The sequence below is a fragment of the Amblyomma maculatum genome, chromosome 4 (assembly GCF_055883805.1).
Source record: "Amblyomma maculatum isolate TAMU_Amacu chromosome 4, ASM5588380v1, whole genome shotgun sequence".
In the NCBI taxonomy this organism is placed as follows: domain Eukaryota; kingdom Metazoa; phylum Arthropoda; class Arachnida; order Ixodida; family Ixodidae; genus Amblyomma; species Amblyomma maculatum.
The window spans coordinates 134962583-134977902 of record NC_139347.1 but is presented as its reverse complement, the minus strand read 5'-3'; the positions used below and the strand labels follow the sequence as shown (position 1 = coordinate 134977902).

At 49.2% G+C, this 15320-nt stretch overlaps 1 protein-coding gene across 2 annotated transcripts in view; it reads left to right on the top strand.

The window, feature by feature from the left end:
• Window positions 1-107: 107 nt before the first annotated feature.
• LOC146192632 (uncharacterized) overlaps window positions 108-15320 on the top strand; it is a 61044-nt gene continuing 45831 nt past the window's right edge. Inside the window, exons 1-2 of one of the 2 annotated variants that reach the window (XM_084600063.1) lie at window positions 108-224; window positions 476-494. In XM_084600063.1, the coding sequence (XP_084456189.1) occupies window positions 197-224; window positions 476-494 (47 nt within the window). In that variant the 5' untranslated portion in view covers window positions 108-196. The remainder of the gene's footprint in view (window positions 225-475; window positions 495-15320) is intronic. The other variant, XM_084600062.1, reaches the window with a different exon arrangement.

The following is a 15320-nucleotide window of genomic DNA, read 5'->3' as shown; positions in this document are numbered from 1 at the left end:
TAAAAATTTCAAATTTTATTTTTTGTTTAAATATAAGTTATTTTGTTTTTGTACATAAAACAACTTTTTGTTGCCTTTTGGTTTCGCTTCTGTGCATCAGTGAAGCGATTGTGATGAAGACGATCGTAAAGTCAAGGTAGTCATGCCGCTCGTTCCAAGACGTTGCAACTGCAGAATTTAATTGACAATAGCAACAATGGCTGAAGGTGGCCCAGCTGCTGAAGGTGACTCTTTTCATATTTTCATCACACTGTGTCAATTCTCGTCGTAATCTGGCAATGGTTCCTGCGCCGGCGCTTTAACGGACAGTTTACCGCGTGTTGGATTGTTCTAGGAACCCATGTACTGGGAGTCAAAAAGGATGCTATAGTAGTCATTTTCTCAAACGAAGCTAAAATTTGTTGATTGCATAAGAGTTATTTGCTTATTGATCGATTGAGTGATTTTATTGATCTATTTGTCTTTCTGACCACAGCCGAACCGCCACTTCTACCGTGAGTATTCATTTTGTCTGCCGTCCACTGGTACAGCACGTGACGTGTACACATTTTCGACGAGGGAGTCCTTGGGCGTCGCCACATTGCTCGCTGGGCAGTTGTGCGCGCATGGCGCAACACGGTGGAAGCCAGTGGAAGCGATATCGAAACCCGTTTGTAACAACCCGGAGAGGGCGTTTCGGCATATTCCTCCTTCCTCGCGAGATGCAAAGGTCTGTGGTTCAGTACACTGTAGTTTGTGGTATAGGTAGAGCGATGGCCCGGGAGACGGCCCAAGCCAATGTATCCTGGACTGAGGAAACCACCAACAATTCCGTTAACCAATTAAAATTTGCTCTCTCTCTCTCTCTCTCTCTCTCTCTCTCTCTCTCTCTCTCTCTCTCTCTCTCTCTCTCTCTCTCGATGCTCCTTTTGTCATAAACAGTACATCGGAGAGACAGGACAACCAATGAACATGCGGCTTAATGGACATCGGGCAGACGTAGGCAAAAATTCCTCCCGAAAGCAGTTTCACAGCATTTCAATCAGAAAGACCATAAGTTCGAAGAAATTAAATTATATATTCTCCAGTCAGGCTTTAAATCTGCAAGGGACAGAAAATATAGAGAGGCGTATCTAATTCATAAATTTAGAACATTGGAACCAGCAGGAATAAATATATCTAAGGGAACGCTAGAATCCCTTAGGTATATTCCCTCTCCATCATAACTATTCGGAAAAACAATCTCACATAGCCTTAATTGTACAGTTTATTCACAATGCACGTACGCCCTATTTCCTTCCCCAATAGCATAACCCTACAGGTTCCTCTAAACACATTTCCTAATTATCACTTGTTGCTTGAATTTGTCCTCACATATTTTTTTTTAATTTTTTTTTATTATTACCATTATTATTATTTTCTCTCTCTTTTTTGTTTATATTTTCTCATGTAAGTGTTGGTTCCCTGTGCGTTTATTATCCTGTGACTGTAACCCCCCCCCCCCCCCCTCTTTGCAGAAAGTTTTAAGAATTGTCCTCCTTAGATATATGCCTTATCAGAGCCCTTCCCAAACCCTCCCTTTGTAAGGTGTATCTGCACCAAACCCGCCTAACTGGTGCCTAATCATCTACCCAGTACTATGATTTTTTTTTCCTGGTACTGCCGCTTTTACTTCTTTTGTAGGCCACAGGATCTCCTGTTCCAGGTTGAGATACACACTTAAGGTTATTATTATTTTTCACTATGCGGTTATTATCCTGTGACTATGTACTCCCCGCCCTACCCCCTCCTTTTAAGAATTGTCCCCCTAGATATATGCCTTATCAGGGCCCTTTGCATAGCCTCCCTTTGTAAGGTGTATCTTCACCAAACCGTCTTTAATGGTGACTAATCACCTAACCCGCATAGTAGTTTTTTTTCCTGGTACTGCCGCTTTTACTTCTTTTGCAGGCTACAGAATCCCTGGTTTCATGGCTGATAAGTACATACTCAAGACTTTTTTTTTTTCACTTCATGACCCACTTTCTTCTCACCCATCCTCTCCTCCCCACTCTTTCGCACCCACTTTCCCCTCCCCAGCTTTTCTTCTTCGGAAGCAAAAGCGTATTTAAACCCCTGCCAGTGATGATCGCTATGCCCAGACGAGGACAAGTCCACTTGTCGAAACGTTGGCTCATCTGCGACCTGAGGCGTACCCTATTTACCCTTGTTCGGTTCTTCTTTTTTATACCGTGCAAACCATCTTCCTTTCGTTCTACCTGAATTCTCTCTCGAGCAGTTATATACGCTCCAAGCTGAACCGTCTAATACTTAGAGCACACAAATGACATTTGGTCGCCAGTATTTTGTTATATCAAGTTTGTTTGGGTATTCTTGACTGATTAGAGGTCGGGTGTCACATCGGCTGTGATGATGGCAAGGCAAAACAGGCCGCTGATGCCCAGCGATGTAGTAAAACCCCTCAATAAACTAAAAGTAGCGCCAGCATGTGAGGTTTGCCGCCCGCCTCCTCTCCGGCACTCTCCTTCGTCGTTTGGCCCTCTCATTGGCCGAGCGCCGTCACGTGCGCGCGCGCTTTTTTTATTGCTGGGCGTGCAGCTTTCTCCTTTCCAGCGGTGCGGGCGGTGCGCGCGCGGCACATATCGCCGTGTGTTTTGCTGCCACGCGGACTGCTGCTAAATCGTTCACGCCGGCTAGTTAATTTTAACGCGACAGCGTTAAGGAGCTCGTGTCGCAGAAAAGCCGGTGTCGTAGGCGTTGGCCGTGAGCGATAAATCCCGGCATGCACTTCATAAATAAAACCCACTTCCAAGATGGGCTGGGTGGGAATCGAACCAGGGTCTCCGGAGTGTGAGACGGAGGCGCTACCACTCAGCCACGAGTTCGATGTTTGAAAGCGGTACAAAAGCGCTTCTAGTGAATGCGGTGTTGCCTTAGAAACTTGCCGTAGAACGTTATACTGCGGTGTATATCGGTAATTATGAGCATGTTACTTACAGAAGTCGCAGTTACACGAGTAGCGAAGTACGTTTCCGCTACATTTCTTCTACGCTCTGCGCACATGTAGAGCCATCTTGCGGCAACACAGAAGAACCCCCTCCTCGCAATGTGCGGCGCTGCCCCGACACGTGGCGCGCCACTCGCCCCTGACGTTTCGCCGTGCACCCTCATGGGTTGTAGAATCAAGCGTCATTCCTTTCTTTAGATCACTATCTTCGCTCACCCGCTTCTCCCCTTCGGGCCGCGCGGGTACCGATGCGAGGATGCCCCAATACACGGCCGCTCAATGGAGGCGCACTTGGGTGCGGCCCGTCGCGTCGCCCAAAAGAGCCGTATTGCGCCTAGTTCTTATCGCCACCGCTGCGGCGCCACCGCTCCGGGACAAATCCGGGCGGAGAGCTGCGCGCAGCGGCCGTGGCTGTGCTTTCGTTTCGGCGTACGCGTGGTCAGTGCTTGCTCAATTTAGGATCATGAGCGGCGTTTCACACAGTATGTGATGCTATGTGCAAGTTTGCTGTTGATAAGGTGATAGCGGCAAGTCATCATCACTAGGCTTTTCCAAGTCATTCGTGGTCTTCCGTTTACAACGAGAACGAGGCAGTCGTGTGCTTCGCTGAGTGCGCACCGATTTAGTTGCGTTTCCACCCCTGTAATGACACGTATTAGATATTGCAGTCTTGAAATCGGGACATGGTTTGGGGCCATATATTCAGCGTGCACCTTTCTGGAAACTTACAATTCAGGACGTAGCGTTCAACATTATTGTTCAGCCTGTTCCTCCGTTTTCACTGGAAATAATATTCAAGTGGGTACCACCACCAAAACATACTAGCTAACACAAACTGTTGCAAAAGAAACAACACAAGACAGCCAGTTCAATGACACGCCCGCAGGCTCAGGCAATTTTTTTCTCGTTTGATTATGAAGCCGCGTGATGCACAGAAGACACGCAAGCTTATTTTACAAGCGAATAACTTTTCTCGAAAAAGGTTTACGTGCAAGCGTGATTTTTTCCACTGACTGATTGATGTTGCCTGTCCAGTTGGTCAGCAGTGGTCGCATTAGTTTGGTTAGGTCCTTAGTGTGACTGCGATCTTCTCTCTTGCAAATCAACTCCGGAAATTGCACAAAATAGGGAACAAGGGATGAAACTATCATGTGGCATAGCTTGCTGCTTCTTATGACCTGCGGGCACTTCATCACCTTGCTAACAAAGGTGCATGGTGATTTTCAGATACCTTAGGCGTCCATCATCAAGAATTTTGATAAGTCCAGGGTTTTGCAGGAATCGCAAGGCACAAAGTTAATAAATAGATGGGGGCTAATGAAATAAAATTATTGACACTCTAAAGTAAGCGCTAAAAGTTGTTTAAACTTTGGTAATATATAAATAATGAAAACACGGGCAGGCACTGAAAACAGAATAAATAAAAATGCTTCATTAGATTCTGTAAAACTATTCGTATACTTTCTCTTCGAATGGACGTGCAAGGTAACCAGCGAAGAATGCAATCGGTGTTAACTCTATGTCAGCTGCTGGTTCACATCACACATGAATGAATCCAAGCTGACTCGAAAACTCTCTCGCAGCAGACGTGATATGGCAGTTGGCAAGGTACTTTCATAATCACGAATGCCAAGTTTTATAGCTGCCTATTGTAGATAGGTGCATTTGCAGACGATGCCTGCAAGATGCCAACCTGCACAAAGCATGGCAAAATCTGTATAATCTCAGTCGATATATTCTTCTTTTTTCTTTTTGCTAGTGGTACCTTCAGTATTTTCTCCGATGTGAAAACTGCAGCCCTTGCGTCAACTTTGTCGTTCCCGCCTTTGTATTGCCTTAGGCTGCTAAAAAGCGATACTATAGACCCGCTTTCAGAGCCTGCTTTAGGGCGTATCGGAAGCTGAAAATAAGATTCGGGTAAATGCAATGCACTAGTAAGGCACACAGAAGACATTGTTGCAAGATACTTGATGTGATCAAGAAGGTCCTTAATTTGCGCCACTGTGGATCTGGTTGTCATGATTGTTGCTTCGTACGTTTGTTTGGTTAGCCTTTGCTTCGACGTGCCTCCTTTGACCTGATCAATGTCTTCAATATGGCAAAGTCCAACTCTAACCAAGATAGTCTCTCGTCATCTGACAAATAGAGCGGCTCCTCTTGGTGTCTGCATGGCTTCACTTATGCGGTGTTGGGCAAGGCATACCATTTTGATATGAGCGTCATAAAAGTGATCGTGGCGGAGCTATCTTGAAACACACATGCTTCAGGATGACACGGGGTGTTGTCCAGGAGGAAATGAAGTGTAGCTATAACAAGTGGGGAAAATAAAGCTATTGACCTGCGCACATTAATTTCTTCAAGGTTGTTTGGCTCAACATGAGCCCGCGTGAGTAACTTAACTTGTAATGTGGGCAGTTCGGGAACACGGAGGGGACAGCTGAAGGAAGCAGGATCTCCAGTTTTATGTTCTTCCTGTAATCGTCATCTGTGAAGTGTAGTGAGTATACCAGTGACTTCTTACTCGGCTCCCACCGGCTTCCTTTTCCATCCTAGCCCTCCCGAGATATGTTTTTCAGCCATGCTGCTCGACGTTGTGAATCGCACGGGAACTCATGGTAACCGATCTTTTCTTGCTTTCGTGGTGCGCAGCGGCACCCAGCAGTTGCCTGGCAGGTGCTGCATACGCTTAGGACGCTGTTATGCTGAGTAGTCAAAACGATAACACGCGCCAACCCAGCCAGCGCGCTCCTTCCGCGTCGTCTGCTCGTCCGTGCTGGCGGCGCCTTGTCCTGGAGTGGTGGCGCCCCCGCGGAGAATGACGGCGGAAACTAACTTCTCCCAATACGCGCTTCCCCAGCCATTGAGGCGCGACGCGACGGGCCGCACCAAGTGCGCTTCCATTGAGCGGCCGTGCCCAATACCCTTGCGTTTAATAAGTTCTCTCGCTCTCTCCCCTTCCAACATCCAGCGTGCTCGAACAGCGGTGTTTAGGCGACGCGGCTCCTCTTTCCGCTCACAGCGCGATTGCTAGGTGCAACGTCTGATGCCGGACGCCTCTGACGTGATCGCTGCGCCGTAGCGCTTCTGCTGGGAAAGCGTCCCCTGCGATGTGTGCCGAGCTGCTTCCGAGGAATCATGCTTCTGCGTGGTGCTCCCAAGCGAGAAAGAGGACGATCCCATCAAGGCGTCAGCCCCATGATCGCGTCCGCCTTCATGGCGCGTCGCTGCCCGGCTTTCTCCCTCCGAGACACCGAGTTCTTTGGTTCGTTCCGCTTGCTCAGGCGCACGTTTCGTTGCCGCGCCGAAAGCTGCGTTGCTCGGCGCTCACCGCGTGATTCGTGAGTGCAAAGTCCGACGCTCAAGAGCATACCGAGCGAATGAGTGGGCGGTGCGAACGAGGTGCAATAACGCTATCGCATTCCACTCTTGAAGGCGAAGCTTAAGCGTCCTCCAATTTTTTTTTTTTTTTCAAGCCTGTTGCGCACTTTTATCAACGGCTGACGGACTCAAGGAGGTGAAGGCGAGTTAAACCGACGCCAAAATCGTGTACGTATGGTGACACACCATGAAAGCTGAAAACGGCACCGTCTCAGCGCCAAATATTAAAAAAACAAATAACTGCCACCACCAATTCCCAAGTTTACCGGTAGCTCACAAGTCAGTCAAAGCTGCAAAGACTCCACACAGACTGCAGCTTCCGCCGCCTATAGTTAATTTGATCTGCAGCTGAAGTTGAAAATACATGGAAGACAACTGCTGCCACACTTCTCAAGTTTACCGGCAGCTCGCAATCCAGTCAACGCTGCAAAGAAACCATACACAGACTGTTGCAAAATTGTTCCTGTCCGCCGCCTAGTTACAAATTTTATAAAGCGTTAAGGCCAAAGGTGACGAACTACGGACATACGGAGATGACGGCGAATTGAACCAACGCCGAAATCGCGTACAGTCGAGCGCGATTTGAAGGTTATCGCGCGAGCGTCGACCGGGAACATGAACAGCGCCATGGCCCAGAATTCTCTGCCGAGGCGAGGGAGGTATTAGGCCAGCTTCCCTCATTCTTTTTGCTGTTCCTTCAGCAGCCGTCACTCCGTGCAGGGACGTCACTTTCTTTTTTTTTTTTTTGTTATTTGGTTCTGCGAACAGGCAGTGACCGTTGTGCGCACGACGTATTCTTCGGTATTATTTGAAATTGGACCCTTTATCGCAACAAATAGAAAGCTTAGAATAGAGAGAAAGGGCGGTGAGTTTATCGCGGGGGTGATGGTTGTTGTATGGAACAGCGAACGAGGGAGAGAAGAGTGCGAAATGATAATTTTTCTTGTTCCAAACCCGGCCGCCAGGTGCCTGGAGTGTTAGGCTGGTCGACGCTCGCGCGATAACATTCAAATCGCGCTCGACTGTACATGTGGTGTAAGACACTCACAGCTGAAACTATTCTGGCGGGAAGTCCCTGTCAACATTCGGTAATTATGTTTCAGCAGTGAGTAATATTTTAACCTGAACACATTGCGACCAAATGGAAGCTGAAATGCTCTGGTGAGACCCTGCGCCAGAGCTTTTACCGGCGCACGGACACACCAAACTCTTCCCACCCCGTGCAAAGGGCTGGGGAAGGCGGACGAGCGGGTGCTCCTGCGCCTGCTCACCAATACAATGTTGTGCCCGGCTATTCTAAAACATTTTGATCCGCAATTCGACGGGCTGTGCTCGCACTGTGGGGAGGTGTCTGACACCTACCACATGGTGTGGGCCTGCCAGAAAAACCCATCTTTGCCCCCTATCCCCGACCCCACCCGAGAGAACTGGGAGGCGACCCTGTACGGCTGCTGCACCCTAGAGGCCCAAAAGGTCTTAACGCAGCGCGCCCGGGCTGCGGCAAACGCCAATGGAGTGCCTGTCTAGGCATCCCACCTAGTGTATATACCTATATGTATTATAAATTTTTTCACCACCACCACCGATCGGCGCGCGCGCGGCGTTGATCGAGACGGCTGTGATCGGCGCCTGCTCCGGAGAGCGCGCGCTAGTCACGCACCCCGTAGGTGGAGCCACAGTCGAAATGCGACATAGCCGGAGGAGGAGAGAGGAGATGGCGCTACTTTTAGTTTATTGAGGTGTTTTACAGCGATGATGCTGATGGCGCCATCTCGTTTTGTTTGCCGCAAAACTGCCATAGAGATTAGGCAAAGGAATGCACGCAAATGGAGGTTTTTGTAAATTTAGAGTTTTGTTAATCACCAAATTTAGTTTGGCAAAAGCCACTAAAACTCGCAGTAAATCTCCTCAAGCTTAGAAAGAAACGAGATGGAGCCACCGGTATGCGTTTCGATGGGGGCGAAACGAGGAGACGTCGTGTGCTGTGCGGTGTCAGTGTTGTTGTTGTGGCTGCAGGAAGAAGGAAAAGAAAATGCACGGGCCTGCTACTGGCTCTGTAGCTGAGCCACCTCCGCTGCCTCGTGCAGACAGAAGAGAAAATAGAGAAGAAAGAAAAGGAACAGGAAGAGAAAGATGCGCGCCGCAACAACAGTTGTCGTCCACCACCGAAACGGTGGTGGGTGCAATGACGGCCTGCAACAGATAAAAATTCTGTGGCAGGCCGCAAGCGGCGGTGACCTACCTGTGCCAGCCCCATCTGGGGAGTCACACTTAAGATCCCCAGGTTGTCGAAACCACTCTGCAGCCCTCCACTACGGCTTCTTTTTATTTCCACTTTCACTTTCCATCCCTCCCTTGTGGCGCGGTTCAGGTGTCCACAGAAACAAAAGTGAGAGATACTGCGCATTTCCCTTCCCGTGTACCTATTATTATGATATTTTCATCGACAACGGCAAGCACACTATACAAATTTAGTATAACGCAATACTGATTACCAAATTATGGTCCGGATCTGCGGTTACTAGGATAGGTAGTAAACGCAGATCCGGACCATGAAAAGGAAATAATAACATTGGGATGTTGTTGTTGTGGCTGTAGAAAGAAAGAAAAGAAAATGCACGGGCCTCCTACTGGCTCTGTAGCTGAGCCACCTCCGCTGCCTCGTGCAGATAGAAGAGAATATAGATAAGAAAGAAAAGGAAGAGGGAAAGAAAGACGCGCGCCGCAACAACAGCCGTCGTCCACCACCAGCGGTGGCGTGTGCAATGACGGCCTAGAACAGATAAAAATTCGGTGCCAGGCTAACCCCCCCGCAAGCGGCGGTGACCCACCTGTACCGATGAAGCGCTTTTGGCAAGCACTCGCAGATTATGACTAGCAGCTAACCGGTATCGCTCAAGAGTAAAGTATACAGCAGTTGCAGAGGCTGAAACGTGGAGGCTAACCAACAACCCAGAGGGCTATGGAACGAAAAATGGTAGTGGTGACATTAAGAGATAGGAAGTGTGCAGAGTGGGTCAGAGAAATCGCTCGTTACCGACATTCTACTGGAAATTAAAAAGAAAAAAAAAACTGATTTATTTATAGGAAGGGGAAGGCGCGGTAACTTTCTCACTTGTTTTCTGTGGACACCGCAGCCGCGCTGTAAGGGAAGGGAGGAAGGTGGGAGTGAAAGTGGAAAGAGAGAAAGAGGAGCCGTAGTGGAGGGCTACGGAGTAATTTCGACCACCTGGGGATCTTTAACGTGCGCTGACATCGCACAGCACACGGACGCCTCTTCGTTTCGCCTCCACCGAAACGCAGCCGCCGAGGTCGGGTAAAAAGAAGAAATGTGCATAGGCAGGACATGTAGTGCGGAGAGGATAACCGATGGCCACTTAGGGTAACAAACTGGATTCCAAGGGAAGGAAAGGGGGCAGCAGAAAGTTAGGTGGGTGGATGAGGTTAAGGAGTTCGCAGGGGTCAAGTGGATGCAGCTAGCACAGAACCGGGTTAATTGGAGAAATATGGGAGAGGCCTTCGCCCTGCAGTGGGTATAGTCAGGCTGATGATGATGATGATGATGTTTACCAAATGCCACTTCTGTACGAAATTTGAGGTCTGAGAAAGGGTTTAGCTTTGAGAGGCATTCCCCATTTGCACGGCGGCCATGCCGACCGTGGCCCGAGCTCAGCAACCGCACATAGGCCATGCTTGGGTATTGGCATCGGCTTTGTACGGGCCGAGCACGTAGGCCAATGGCTAAGGCCAAGCTACTCGGGAGCTCTATCATGGTACGTACAACGTATGGGTAACATGACATGACATTATCCTGACAATGTATTGACAGGAACTAAACAAAATTACGATGCTGCTTATTTTTGTCGGCATTTATTAGACGAAACACATGTACATCCTACGTTAAAAAAGAAACTTGTGGCCGTCAATATAGGTATATTGTAATGATAAGCAACACAATATATGTATATATGTATCGGGAAACACAAACCCATGGCGACCAGGCCCAACGTGTCAGTCATGTAGAAGAAACTGAAGACGCCATCGCGTTGCGCACACACACGTAACAGCAAATTTCAGCGAACTTGAATATCTCTCACCGAAGCCTTCATTTTAAAACCAGTGAAAGACGTTATTTCAATCAAAAATAAAAAATAAAGAAAATATTGAATATGAAAAAGAAAGAAAAAAATAAAAAAAAATAATGAATAATCATCGTGCTAATAATTTTGCTCATTGGGCCGAAAAGCCGTCGGCGTCATAGCAGTTGCAAATTGTCAGCACCACGTGTCGGACATAATCGGGGGTTGCGTAAAAAAAAGACGCCACCACCATCTCGAAGACATTAACGAGCGTTAGCTCTGATTTAATAGAAATGATAGAAATGATTTAATAGAAATAGGTGTTCCCCAACACCTACGCTCTGCCGTTCTCGAACAAATGCACGACGCCCCTACAGCTGGTCATCTTGGTCTCTCACGCACATACGACCGCGTGCGCCGGCGTTTCTTCTGGCCTGGACTCTACAGCTCTGTCCAACGTTATGTAGCCGCTTGCGACCTCTGTCAACGCCGGAAGGAACCCCCTGTGCTCCACCCAAAGTCACCGACTGCTACACCCACTTCCGAAATCGTACATGTCGCCCGCCTAAAGCCATATTACTCCCCCTCCACATCGCACGCCTAATACGCACCGGGACGTTGCCTTTTGCCGAGGGGGGTAGTGTTACCTGGAAACGCGGTACCAAAGTGATGTGCTCACTGACGAAGACGACGACCGAGGAACACGGGCACGACAAAGCGTTGAGAAAGAGGACGACGCTGACAGAGTGGACACTGTACGGTTACTGAAGTCTCAGCGTCGAGTTCAGCCCATCACAGTGCTGTTGCGTTAAGTACATCCCCGTAACAATATGAATGAGATTAATACGAATTTCTAAACGTTTATTTTCCCATATGATAAACACAATCACAAACAATTCACTTGTACATATTGCAACGAACTATCACACATATCGCTGAAACATATTCACTGGCATCTTCACCAAACCTTTCACTTCATCATGCCGCCTAATGGAGCAATCAACGCCTAGCGTTATCTATTGTAGAAATTATGATCACTTCATTACTTTAATTTACGAGTCTTTTCCGATAGATTCCATCAAGACGAATCGTTTGGTACCGCTCCCAATGTGTGTCCGTAAGGGGAGGGGGGTGTACGAGCACCACTAATTTTAGTGGCCGCCAGCTTGGCCATGACGTCACACCGCGAGCCGCCATATTGGATTTGGGAAACCAAACTTATAGCGCTATTTTCTCCTCTGATATAATAATGACTTGGTTTCACCTTATACGCCATATTGGACCACGGCGTCATCATTGGCGCCCAAATTTGGCCGCCATGTTTTATTTGAGATTCCGAAAATATGCTGCCATCTCTGATTATAAGCTAAACATTTTTACAGATTTGCCTGTCTGGTTGGGTTGATAACTAAGTGAAAAATTTTTCCAACACTTTTTTATTTCAAAGAACCCGACGTTTCGGAGCCGGCTCGGCTCCTTCTTCAAGAGTGCATGACGTGGGGCTGCGTGCAGCTATAAAGGAATGGTTGAGGTGGAGAAGAAGGGGGAGGGGGTGAGAATTGGGTGTGAAAGAAATTTGAAGGACGGTAAAGGGAGGTTAAGACGAGTCACGATAGCGAGCACCCCTGCACCTGCGGCACTGTGACTTGTCTTAACCCTCCCTCCTCTTCTCATTTGTTTCACACCCATCTCACCCCTTCCCCCTTCTTCTCTCCCTCGACCACTCCTTTACCTGCACGCAGCCCCGCGTCATGCACCCTTGAAGAAGCAGCCGAGCCGGCTCCGAAACATCGGGTTTAAAATAAAAAAAGTGTTGGTTGGAGAAATTTAAAGCTTCACATCTCTGATTATAACGTAAAATCACGTGGATTTGCTTCTATCCGTTCCACTCGATTATGACGTCATCATTAACACCCGAATTTGCCCGCCATCTTAAATTTGAGATTCCGAATCTATGCCGCCTTCTCTGATTATGACATTGTGGCTCGTGCAGCCTTGGCAGGCAGTCTTGTTCCTTCGCTGAGGCGTTAGGCCTTCATCTGGTGACCTAGGACGAGAAATGACCGATCCCGCAGCATCCACGGAACGGGACTCACTTCCGCAGGACATCTCGTCACCGCAGGTTCACCTCCCATCTTTTTGGCCCCAGATCCCGCAAGTTTGGTTCCACCAGTCGAGGCGCAATTTCGCCTTGCCCACATCATCTCGGAAATGACGTGATACTACTATGTCGCCTCAAGCCTTCCTCCCGACGTTGCCTGCTAGCTCTCCGACGTTCTCGCCGCCCCCAAACCATATACACCATATCAGCATCTGAAAACCAAGGTGCTAGATATATTTATGCCTTCGGAGGGCCCCCGCCTCCAGAAGCTCCTTACCGAGGAAGACCTTGGCGATTACCGCCCTTCCCAGCTTCTGCGCCGGATGCGCCAGCTTCTCGGTGCGAGCGATACCTCCAACCACTCAGCGTTGCTTCGACAGCTTTTCTTCCAACGCCTTCCCCAGCCCATCCGCCTCGCCCTTGCGGCAGCCGTTGACGTCACCCTTGACCGCCTGGCTGAGCTCGCCGATAACACTCATGAGGCGACCTCCCCATCCGTCCCTGCTGTTTTGCCGCCAACAGACCCGGCGATATCGCGCCTGGAGCCCGTCTCGATGAGCTTGCTGTCTCAGTTGCCGCACTCCGCAGTCTACCCCAGGAGATCCGGCCGCCTCGTCTTGATCATCGCGCTCTTTTGCGCGCACGTATGCGCGCACGTAAAGCTCGGAGTACCAGCTCTCCGGCTCTCTGCTGGTACCGCCGGCTTTTCGACACCTCGCCACGAAGTGTACACCACCCTGTTCGTGGTCGGAAAACGTCCGCGGGGATCACTTACGACGGCGTATGGAACCGCCAGTCACCCGAGCCGCCTATTTATGGTAACTGACACATTCTCCGGCACCCGGTTCCTTATAAACACGGCAGCGAAAACGAGCGTAATTACACTGACTAAGCCTGATCGTTTCAAGTCATCAGGGCAGTCGCTGCGTGCTGCCAGCGCCTCATCTATAGCCACGTACGGAATAAGATCTCTCGTCCTCGACTTCGGGCTTCGCCGCAATTTTCGATGAGTATTCGTCATCGCAGACGGGGTTCACTCGATCATCGTCTCGGACTTCCTCTCATATTGGACAAGCCAAGCCGAGTAAGGAAGACGTGCTTCGCATACGCTCAGCTAAAAAGCTGTTTTCTAGCATTCATCTGCGTCTGCGGGCCGAAAACCACCACAAAGATCCTGGTCATCACTCCGTGCAAGAGTTGAGTTTGGCAATTCGGTGGATTATTTCCTCTTTTATCGGAATTTCACCGTCAAGATGGAAGAGCTAGCTAGGTCTAACTCTCAGACCTAGCGTCGCATACTAGCTCTACCCCACGTCGACGAATGCCGGCCCCTGTGGCGGCCCGCAGACTACCACTATGAAAAGCGTTGTGGATGGAGATGATATTGACCCCACAGAATTCGAGAACGGTGAGTGGGAGACCGTTCTCAGCATGCACGACTGCATGAGGAAGAAAGACGCCAAACCCGCGTCGAGCTCCGTGAACTTCGGCGAGAAGAAATCTGTCATCCAGAAAAGCTGGCAAGATCCCAACATCCGCAAGAGGGCACCAATGCCGAAGCTCCCGGAGAGCGACTAAAAATAATCTTCAGGCCAAGAGGCTGGAATTTAAATGACTATGTGCCACGTCGCCTATGTGCGCGTCTGCAAACCTACCATATGTAAATGTCCTGGACGAAGATATTTCAAGGATCAACTCAGGGAACAACACGTACACGATCAGCACGCCCAATCGTCAACGAGCAAGCGCTTATGTGAACAGCAAATCCATAGTTATAGACCAGAAGACCCTCAACATGGCGCCCTACATCGCGGCACCCGACGACGCTATTAAGGGCGTCGTATACAACGCCTACGACACCGGAACTCCGGAGGAAGTCTGCCAAGGCTTTATCAAGCGGAACCCGAACATCGCCGTACTCAACGCAAGGAGAATCGACAAGTCAAGATCTATCCTGATCACCTTTGGGGAGGAAAGGCTCCTAAGACAAATTTTCTACTGGGGATCAGTGTTCACCGTCTACTCGTACCGAGAGCGGGTAGAGACATGTTACAACTGTAGTAAGACGGGGCACAGGACGGATGTGTGCTACAAGCCACGGCTAGAGCGTTGCCGCAGATGCGGCGAAAACCACCCGGAGTCAACGGATGGAGAACTACCGACGTGTAAGCCCGAATGCATTGTATGCGGGGGGATGCACAACACCGGCAGTAGGAATTGCAAGTATAGGCTGCTCAAGACACGGCCCCACAAACGCAAGAACGACCTAGGGCAACATGACTCTGCACACCAGCCACGATCGCGGGTCAACGACAACCACAAAGGCTACCGGGGGAGAAGTAGGTCGAACTCCTTTCCACCACTGCCGGGGACAGGAGACGGAGTCGTCGGCTCAGGTCCTGACCAAGTCAAAGGAAGGAGTCCAAGCAAGAATGGAGACACAAGCAAAAAGGTGAGCTTGCCAGTTAAGATCTCCCCTTGGGAAACTGCTCGAGAGAAGGAACTGGTAGAACAACTCGCTAATAGGGACAGAGAGCTTGAAACCATAAAGAAGGAATTGGCAGAAATGAGGAAACTTATTATTGATAACACGAAAATGCAGAGGGTACTCGACAAGTCACCTATTCAGAATTCACAAAGCACTAGTCAATCGCCTTCATGTAATACTAACGAAATTTTACATAACGAAAAATCAATGCATACGGACACCCGAGCTCCCGCGAAAAGACCTCTACCCTGAGAGGAAAACACAGAAGACAGCAAGCCCAAAAAGGTG